The sequence below is a fragment of the Rhinolophus hipposideros genome (genome assembly GCF_964194185.1).
Source record: "Rhinolophus hipposideros genome assembly, chromosome: 8".
Classification (NCBI taxonomy): Eukaryota; Metazoa; Chordata; class Mammalia; order Chiroptera; family Rhinolophidae; genus Rhinolophus; species Rhinolophus hipposideros.
In genome coordinates this window covers 4,210,714-4,221,498 of record NC_138054.1, presented here as the reverse complement: position 1 = coordinate 4,221,498, position 10,785 = coordinate 4,210,714, and the positions used below count along the sequence as shown (strand labels likewise).

General features: G+C 37.7%; 1 protein-coding gene across 7 annotated transcripts in view; it reads right to left on the bottom strand.

The window, feature by feature from the left end:
- The window catches only part of RIPK1 (receptor interacting serine/threonine kinase 1), a 39,854-nt gene continuing 29,069 nt past the window's right edge, over positions 1-10,785 (bottom strand). For 5 of the 7 annotated variants that reach the window (XM_081056611.1, XM_081056612.1, XM_081056617.1 and 2 more), the window contains 4 exons: positions 8,025-8,115; positions 6,579-7,148; positions 5,217-5,369; positions 1,494-3,490 (listed from right to left, as the gene is read on the bottom strand). In XM_081056611.1, coding sequence (XP_080912737.1) covers positions 3,204-3,490; positions 5,217-5,369; positions 6,579-7,148; positions 8,025-8,115 — 1,101 coding nt within the window. In that variant the 3' untranslated portion in view covers positions 1,494-3,203. Of the gene's footprint in view, positions 3,491-5,216; positions 5,370-6,578; positions 7,149-8,024; positions 8,116-10,785 lie in introns of all 7 variants that reach the window. The other 2 variants (XM_081056615.1, XM_081056616.1) reach the window with 1 other exon arrangement.

Genomic DNA, 10,785 nt, shown 5'->3' with positions numbered 1-10,785 from the left:
GGAATATGCAAAAAATATTTTTATTCTACTTTCAACATAAATCTATTACATCAAATTTCCTGCATAGAAGGAAAGAGAAATATATATTTCAGCTGACTACTATCATTTGACTTTCACAAATCTTAGGTGGGGTTATTTTTCTCTGAAATATTGAGTGGGATTTCTTGTCAGAGATGATGAGGATTAAAAATAACTGTACAATTTTAACACCAGTTATCCTACTGGTAAGCAAAATGGTGGCACTGTGAGGTTTTAGGTTACCTATGTCAATCACAATTTATTTTTAAGTACACACTTAAGAACTAGTTCTTTATGTGTAACACAAGTGTGCAGTTTAAAAAACAACTACTGGAGAGGATTCCTCATACACTGTATGTAGAAAAGAAATTACTGTTATTGTTTCAGAAGATAATCTGGCAGGTTCTTTCAAATTTAAAGTATATATCCTGTGCCCCTCCCCCCACCCATTCCTACTCCTGGGAATTGATGCCATAGAAATAAAAGTACCAGTGACTGGTGTGTAAGGATATTTACAAGTAAAAATAAATGAGTAACTACTATTTTTATGCCAGCGCCTTATGATGCATTATCTTACTTAAATCCTCACACCAATCTTATGTACTATTGCCCTCTCTACAGAAGAGGAAGTGGAGGCTGAGGAGGTTAGGAAGCAGGCCCTAGATATACAAGTTAAGGGTGGCAGAGGAGAATTTAAGCCTGCTTCATTTCAAAACCCGGTACATGGATTACTACATATTACAGAATTCATCATTGGAGCACTAGCCCTGCAGTGATTTCTTTGTGATCAGAGGCCTCTGAAATCTTGATCATATGAACACCTATTTCATTTACATTATTATAATTAGGAAAACTGTTCTCTATAAATAACACACATTAAAATGCTCAGTAAAATACTACTTAAAACATTTTGTGAGAAAGAACTCCTTTTCTTGTTCCTGAAATCCTAACTTCATATTATGAAGCAAATTGTTATGACCCAAAGATTATGACCATAGCAACAAGGGAGAAATCTGCCAGCAAGACAGAGCAGGAAGTGGGTCTTACCAGCAGTAAGCTTAGGGGTCTGAGTATCTTTTTTGGAACCAAGTATGGATACTTCTCTTTCTCATTTTGTAGTCTGTGTCATCTCACTTAATTGGTTTCTGCCCAAGACTAGTTTTTATGGTGCTTCAGTCTTGTACTGAAACTCCTCAGATATCAATTTAGCTCTTTTCAGCCATGTTTTTAGAGTGGAGTCTCAAGGCAAGGCCTCTGAGCCATGTTTGGAGGACAGCAGTGCTACAGGTTCAGGACAGTGAGCTTTTGTCCTGAGAGACAAAATTGCTCCAAAAACCTCTCTTTTTACCATCAGCTTCCTTTCACCTGCCAATAATAGCAGGCGGGTGGGAGGGGTGTATGTACAGGAACTGCCAACCTAAGTGGTCAAGTCACAGTGGAGAATCCCAAACTGTCTCATTTATACAAACACACATCATTTCAATGGCTTATATTTAAAGTACAAAATTTTACTTTCAAAAAGTCGATTAAAATACTTTCCATTTTTGCCTCTTAAAATTGATCATTCAGTATCCAGAATTTAGAGATTTTAGAACACTGTTAGGACAGAGGTACAGGGATACATTTAAGAAAGAAATCATCCAGCCCCCGGCTGGCAAAGCCTGGGACCCTTCCCCCTCCAGTTTTCCTTTTGGTATACTTGTATGTGGTACAATGCTGTGTGAGCCTGAATATGCGTGGGTAAGAGAACTGAGGTTCTTACTTTATAGCAGTGCCCTTCTCAACTGGGGCAATTTTCCCCTTCCAAGAAACATCTGGCAATATCTAGAGACATTTTTGTTTGTCCCACTGGGAATGGGAGGAGGGGGAGAAGAGCGCTACTGGCATCTAGCAGGTAGAGGCCAGGATTGCTTCCAAACATCCTACAATGCACAGGACAGTCCCCACAACAAAGAATTATTTAATGTTAATAGTGCTGAGGCTGAGAAATTCTGCCTTACAGTCCCACTACAGGGGTGTGTGTGTGTGTGTGTGTGTGTGTATCTGCTGGGGCCGGAGGAGATTTAGAAGCAGAACCAACAATACTGTTATCAACACCCAAGACACTAGAATCTGTTCTGACAGCCAGACTGGCCACACTGCACCCTTCTTTCCTTCCCTCAGGGGAGGGCCAAGCACAATGACACGCCCTCTCCGTTAAGTGCCGGCAGTGATGCTGGGTGACTCGGTTAGCTTCAGTCTTCCAGTTTCTTCAGTCATTCCTGAGTTTCACATGGGCTTTGAAAGGTTGAGTGCACAATTACCAGATTCTGAAGCTGTCCTTTTTTTATATCATAGCTTGCAGAAAACAAATGAAAATATTTCTCCAGTACCCTGGGGTAAACTGGGAAGTTGTTCAGCAGTGATCAGTCCTGAAGCTACCATCACAGGGGTGGGGGTAGTACTCCCTGCATACCTGCTCCCTGTTCAAGGCACACAGGTCGGAAAAGTGCATAAAGTATCAGAATGCTAGGAAAGAACTTAAAATTTCATCAAGAATTTTTATAGTTGTCACAGTTAGTAGCAATTTCTTGCAACAACTGCCTGGAAAATTCTGACATTTTTGTTATCTATTTTTGTTTTCCCTTTCTTAGTATTCCTTAAAATCCCTTCAGTTAATTTATGGAGTAGAGAGTGCATGCAATTCTTGAAGCCCATAGTGATTGACACAGCATTTTGATGCTGAAGTTAGCAGACCCTATAATGAACTGTGGTTGTGATACAAAAAAACCTATTTAAAGAGAACTTGGAATTTTTCTGTACTTCGGTTATAACAGGAGCTTATGTGGAGAAGAGAGCACCAGATAAGAAAGTTGATTTAGTTTACATTCTCTGAGTTGTTTTTTTCCACCACTCAAATAAAACTCCAGGAAACTGAATAGCATAATTGAAGGTTATGGGATGAACAAAAAGAAATTGATCTTCCTCAAATATCTCTTCTTTCCCTTTCAAATCCCAATTAGGTTTCTTTTTTGATTGGGACTTGGCCATTAATACATCTTCCTGTTTAGCCGGTTGTCTGCCGTAGATTTCTTTCCCATTCTCCGTATCAGTGAGGAAAGAATTCTGGATAATCTGAGGCAGCACACTTCCAGTGGATTACTAAGTGAGGACTTCACTTCATGCTGCCAAAGCCCCTTCCAGACTTAGTTTTGGCTCATATGGATCAAAGAGTTCAGAAGGTCTATTCTTGAACATTGGTAGAGAGAATAGGCCAGCTTTCCCACTGTGGCCCCCTTACTGCCTTCCCTCATCAGCCACTTTTGGAGCATCTGGTAAACCTTTTCTTTTAATCCATCTCGCTCATAGTCATGGTCAATTTCATCAATCTGAGATTCAGTGAAGCCCAGTTTACGGGCACAGCTTTTCCAGCTCCTTCCCAGGTTGTCCCTGACTGGGTCCAGATGTTTATCAGTCAGACTAGTGGTATTATCTGCCAGAAAAAGAAGAGAAGGAGACATCAAGCTGTAACCCATTTGAACATTCTAGCTTCAAAAACCTGTATACAGTGAATACCTTGAGTACAGTGAAAAAGATAACTTCTTATACAGTTGTTCACTCATTGGATGACACTTTACATGTCCACTGGCCCACTAGAGTCTTTGTGGAATAGGGCACCTCTTCCTCCTAGCAGACACATCTCTGAGCCACAGCTGATGGCTTCAGGAACAAAACCCCTGCCTGACTTCTAGGCTATTTTATACAACCTTAGCCAGCAGCCCTGTTCACATTAGATTTTTCTGATGTAAAGAGGGAAAAACACCATGTTTGTTCCTTTTGTGCATTTTCCACTTATATCTGTCCAGAGTTAAGGTCACTCAACTCCTGGTTCCCATTCACCCAACAGTTCACTTTCCTCTTATAAGGAAACCAAGACCATCAGGTGTGAACCTATCAATTACAATACCTTCCCTCGTCTTTTAAGAGATGAGGCACCTATACGCTTCAAGGTCTATTTTTGGACTCATCCCTTCCCTGCCCCAGCTGCTGTCCTCTCTTCTCCTATAGCCGAAACCTCTCTCTTCCTACTGCTTTCTTCCACTTAGGCCTTTGTAAAAATAGTAGAAGGAAACAAAAGTATAAAATAACCACCAGAAACAAACCATATTCCTTGATCCTCATCCTACTTCAATAAGCTGAATATAAGAGAAAAGATATCTCATTTTTGCCCCCTCAACTCCCATTCTTTCCTCAGCTCCCCACAATGCAGCTTTTATCATCACCATTAGACGTTAGCAATCCAAAAACCTCCCAAGATTGAAATTGCCAAATTTCAATGAAATTGCCAAATTTCATACCTCTTTGGGAGAGGAAACCCTGGGTTTCATCAGATCCTCAAAGATGCCTTTGTTTCCCCCAAAATTGGAACCTCCGTTCTAGGTTTTTTAAAGACTATCCTTCAAATGGGCTAGACCAGGGATTAGCAAATTCTGGCCTGTGGACCAAATCGGGCCTGTTGACTGTTTCTTTAAACAAAGTTTTACTGGACTACAGCCATCGTGTACATATTGTCTGTGGCTGCTATCGCACTACAATGTGAGTTGAGTAGTTGGAATAGAGACCTCAGGGCCAGCAAAACCTAAAATATTTAGTATCTATACCTTGATAGAAAAAAAAATTGCCAATCCTAGGGTTAATCGGAAATCTGGGTCCTTACATCACATTGTTTGGGCCTCATGACTGCTTTTATCAGGTTGTGTTTTGGGATTAGTATTATGAGCGGTATAGTAGAACCCTGTAAGAGAAAGCTTTCGTTTTTACTGCAGAGGTACTGTTGAGGGCATAGTCTCCTATTATTTATAGAATTCTTTTTCATGAGGACCTGAAGGAACTCTCCTAGGTCTGAGTAGTAATATTGATGATGATTATGATAATTTAATACTATCATAGATCTTACTATGTGCCAGTGTTCTAAGCTCTTTATACATAATGACTCATTTAAGTTTTACAACAAATCTATGAATTAGATATTGTAATTATCCCCATATTAAACATAATTTACAAGGGAATTATATGGAAGTTACAGACATATTTTACAGAGGAACCATGAGACTTTCAGGGAGAATAATCAGAGGGATTTTAGGATTCCACTACATCCCTCTCAACAAATAAGAGAAGTTCAAGGTTGCTAGACAATGGGTCCTTAAAGGGCATATTACCAAAAATATCTAGATACTTAGAAGCTGGCTCTTCTTTCAAGTTCATGTATGTGCTGTCCAGTAATGGCAAACTTATTCCACCAACATCCATAAAATTATTGTCTCCAATCTGAACGCCGGTACTGTTGTATATGGAACATTTTACAGACTCATCTGAGTAGAGAGAAATACACAAGTAAGTATATCTAAAATGAAAGCAAGATAAAAAAATACAACATGATAATGGGCAAGGGCTTTAATCCAAATGTTTAAGTTAAATTATTTATCCTACGCCACCCTGTAAAATTTTATTTTTTAAAATATGGCTGAATGACCTCGCATTCATTAGGATGACTACTATCAAAAAAACAGAAAATAATAAATGTTGACAAGGATGTAGAGAAATTGGAACCCTTGTGCACTATTGGTTGGAATACAAAGTGGTATAGCCACTGTGGAAAACAGTATGGTGGTTCCTCAAAAAATTAAAAATAGAATTACCATATGATCCAGTAATTCCACATCTGAGTATATACCCCAAAGAATTGAAAGCAGGGTCTGAAACAGGTATTTATATACCCATGCTCATAGCAGCATTATTCACAATAGCAAAAATGTAGAAGCCACTCAAATGTCCATCAACAGATGAATGGATAAACAAAATGTGACATATACATATAATGGAATATTATTCAGCCTTAAGAAGGAAGGAAATTCTGACATATGCTGCAACATGGATGAACCTTTAGAACATTGTGCTAAGTAAGCCAGACACAAAAGGACAAAAATAGTATGTGATTCCACTTATATGAAGTACCTACAGTAATTAAATTCATGGTCACAGAAAGCAGAACGTTGATTGCCAGGGGTTGGGAACAGAAAGGAGACTGGGGAGTTATTGTCTGATGAGTACAGAGTTTCATTTTGGGAAGATAAAAAGAGTTCTAGAGATGGATGATGGTGGGCAATGTGGTTTTCATCACAAATGGTAGTCTTTGGCCTATATAAGAAATAAAAATATTCAAGACATTTCTTACCACCAGAAAACTGCAAGCAAGTAAAAGAATACAAGTAAATACTTTCACTTGCCTCAGAGATTGGGTATAATGGGATGTTGTGATCCAAATTAGAGTGGAAGATGCCTACCAGTTACAAGAACCTATAAACCAACATTTTCCGCAACAGCAATGAATCCTACCCAAACTGAAATATGCCCAAGCCAAGTGGTCTGATGGACTATTCCACGGTGGCAAGTTGTATCTGGCCGCTGAAGACTCTGAACAACTTGCCCTTTGTTACCTATAGACAACAAAAGAGCTAATGGCTGTTTTATTTTCAGAAAAAATGAAAAAAGATAAGATTGTGACTGAAAGGCCTGATTACCTCTTGATGGAAAGGAGACAAATGGAATGGTGGGTGTGTTTCCTAGTAGGGTCGTCTCAGGCACTGGAACTTTATGCAGGCTTGGCATTTGGCTTGGATTTGGCCCACACCAAACTCTGGCACCTACTGTTTGTATATCCAATGGTCTTGGTCCAAAACCTTGTGTACCAAATGATGCATTGTTCCAGTACAGTACTTGGGGTTGGCTGGTCAGCCCCGTTGGTTGGTGTACTGCATTACTTTGACTGGTTGTACTGGTAGGAGCAAGGCCTTTTATTCCTGGCTTCGGAACATTCTCATAAGGTCTCGGCTGTGCAAAAGGGTCATGGGAGACCCTTCGTCTCCTTTCCTCATCTCTATTGTAAGCCACATTCTGTCTGGGTTGCTCTTTTGTCTGCCTGTCCATGCGGCTGCCAAAAAGATGGTAGTTGGCCTCCTCCTGGAGTTTATTCTGCAGGCTGAGCTCATTTTCCTCCTGCTGGTGCTCTGGGAAAGAAGCAAACCAGGACTCCTCCACGGGACCCATCCTGAGTCCCTGTGAACTGTGTAGAGAACTTGGCTGTTCAGTGGCTGAGAAGAAATGATTGACATTGGAGAAAGCTTCATAAAATATTAAAAAGTAAAATGAAACCTGAGCCCCATAATGAATCTGTATCTCAGAGTAACATACTGAAAACTTTGAAAACAAGTAAAAAGTATTTACTAGATGGCCCTTTCTTTAATACGTAGTAAGTAGGAGCCCCTGCCTGGCAGTGAGAGAGCACTAGGGAAATTATAATAAGCAACAGAAAAGTGGGTGTTGCAGGAATGACCACGGAAGAAAGGGACTTATGTTGCAGCAGAGAAGGTGGCTGTCTCCTTGATATGATCCAGGGTTGGAAAATAAGAGCAGTAGGTTTGTGCTAATCACATTCCACGGGTTTTCTTTCATTCTTTAAAAGCCCTATAAAGAGTAGGAGTAATTATGATTTGATGGATGAGGTTTAAGAGGTTAAGGGATTTGCCCCAGAACAGATAGCTAATAAGTGGCTTCCACATCCCACATTCTGCCTTCCCTTTTGTTGTAAGGAAAAAAAAGTATCCCTGCTTGACTCTGAGACCGACCTCTCTGCTTGTACGCTGGATCTAGTCATCACTGACCTTCTCAAGGACTCTGCTCTCTTGTATGCCCTCTTCTTTTTCCTGAACCATCACTTTCTCCCTATCAGATATATTAGCACTCTTATATTCAGGGTACTGTATGATTTTGGTGAACTCAGTGTTACTTAATACTTCAAATATATGAATCTTGACTCCCAAATATATCATAAATTCCTTTAAGGCAGGTGTTCAATTTTATAGTTTCTTGTTTCTCATATGGTTGTGAATAGTATTTTAGAGTAGAGTAAATGAATGAGCAAAAAAATAAGTGAACAAATATTATTTTTTGATCACAGTAAAAGCTACCTGAATTTGACCTGCTTGGAGGCATTGCTACACAATCCATTTGGAGAGACTGCATTCTCTTCACTATTTCCTTTTGGTCAGGATAGTCTTTCTATAATAAAGAGCATAGATACACACTTTAGTAAACAGCAGAAACAGCTCCAGAAAATTATTACAAGAAGAATGAATCTTTTCAGAAGGTAGAAATTTCATATAGCTCTTACAAGCCGTAACTATTTTTTAAAAGTAAAACGTTTTTCCCAAATAGCCAAACAATCTTTAAAAAGAAGAACAAGTTGGAGGGCCCACACTTTCTGATTTCAAAACTCACTACAAAGCTATAGTAATCAAAACAGTATGGTGTGGCCTAAGGATACACATATAGACCAATGAAACATAACGGAGAACCTAGAAATGAACTTTTGCATAAATGGTCAATTGATTTTCAACAAGAGTGCTAAGACCATTCAATAGTGGTACACTGAATTTCCACATGTAAAAGAATGAAGTTAGAGCCTTCCCTTTCAACATATACAAAAATTAACTCAAAACAGATTAAAGACTTAAGCTTAAGAGGTAAAACCATATAACTATTAGAAGAAAACATGAGGGGAAGCTTCGAGACATTGGATTTGGATATGGCACCAAAAGCATAGGCAACAAAATAAAAGTAAACTGGACTACATCAAAATCAAAACCTTCCATGCATCAAAGCACACTATCAAGAGAGTGAAAAGACAACCCATTGACAAAAGGAAAAAAAAATTTACAAATCATATATATCTAATAAGGGATGAATATCCTGATTATATAAAGAATTTTTACAATTCAGCAACAAAAACAACACAATTCAAAAATGGGCAAAGGACTTAAACAGACATTTCTCTTAAAGAAGATATACAAATGGCCAATAAATACATGAAAATATGCTTAACTTCATTAGCCATTAGGAAATGCAGATCAAACCCACCATAAGATATATATATATACCACTTCACACTCATTAGAATGGCTATTATTAGAAAAACAAAACAAAACCCACAAAATGAAAAGTGTTGGTGAGAACAGAAAAACTGGAACCCTTGTGCATTGATGGTGGGAATGTAAAATGGTGTAGTCGTTATGGAAAACAGTTTGATGGTTCCTCAAAAAGTTAAACATAGAATTATCATACAATCCAACAATCCCACTGCTGGGTATATACCTAAAAGAACTGAAAACAGGGACTCAAAAAGGTAACTTGTATACCAACGTTCATTGGTATACAGAATTATTCGTTATAGATAAAAGGCGGAAACAAGCCAAGTATCCACCAACAGCTGAATGAATAATCAAAGTGTGATATATAAATACAATGGAATATTATTGATCCTTAAAGAGGGACAAAGTTCTGATACATGCTACAAAATGGATGAACCCTGAAAACATGCTAAATGAAATATGCTAAATGCCAAATGCCAAATGATGTACGATCCCATGTCTATGATGTACCTAGAATAGGCAAATTCATAAACAGAAAGTAGAATAGAGGTTGCCAGGGGCTGGGGAGAGAAAGGAAAGGGTAGTTGTTGTTTAATGGGTACAAAGTTACTGTTTTGGTTTAAAAAAGATGGAAATAGATACTGGTAATGGTTGCACAAAAATGTAAATGTACTTAATGCCACTGAATTTTACACTTAAAAATGGTTAAGATCGTAAATTTTATATTATGTATCTTTTACCACAATAATAATAAAAAAAGTTTTTCACCTATAAAAGTGATAATACTCATTATAAAAAATATAAAAAATGTAGGGAATTTATTTTAAAAGAAACATACACATAGTGCCTTTATTCAAAGGAAAAAAATTAACATTTTGGTATTTTCTTCAAGTTTTTTTTCCTAGTCATATTTGCATTTTGCTCCTAACAGATTGCCTGCTACATAGGTGGTCAAAAATATTCACTGAATGAACATATGAGTGATTTGGAGGAGAGTGACAGGATATTAATTATGTACATAGTTTGTAGCAGTTTGCATATTGCTTTTTATTTAACATGATGAGCATTTTAAAGCTATTTTAATTTTATAAAAGCAATTGTTTTCTTTTTATAGTTATTTTTTATTACACAAAATATATAAGTACAAATTCCTTTTAAAAGAATCAAACTGTGCAGAACCACACAGAGGAACACTTTAAAGTTGTTCCTTCCAACTCCCGCTCTTTCATCCCTTAGAGGTAACCTTGATCAGAGCATCTTGTGCATCCTTTCAGTCTCTCTAGGCATTTGCATATATATTCGGGAAGTACACAAATGTGTATATATTTTAAGATCAAAAGGATCACAGTCTAAGTATTGTTTTGACTTAACTTCTAATTAATAGGCTTTCCATATCATTGTATGTTAGTTTCTACCTCTTTTAAATGGCTATACAGCATTCTGTAGTTTCGATGATTCATTATTTAGTATACCTAAATAATGGGTCATAAATACATTGGGTCATTTCCAATCTTTTATACTCAAAAACTAAGATGCAAAGAACTCCTGAAGCTAAATCTTTGAGGATATACGTGAGCAGGATCGATTACTAAAGAGTAGAATTGCTGCAAACGTTACGCTTCTAACAGTTTGATGGATGCATCATCTTTCAATAAACTTCACAAATTCACACTCAACCAACACTGCACGAGACTGCCTGTTACTCTGCATTTTCACCAACACTTGATACTACCAATCTTTCAAAACATTGTGAATCTAATGGATGAAAAATTATAATCAATTCACTTTGCTTTTCTCTGTT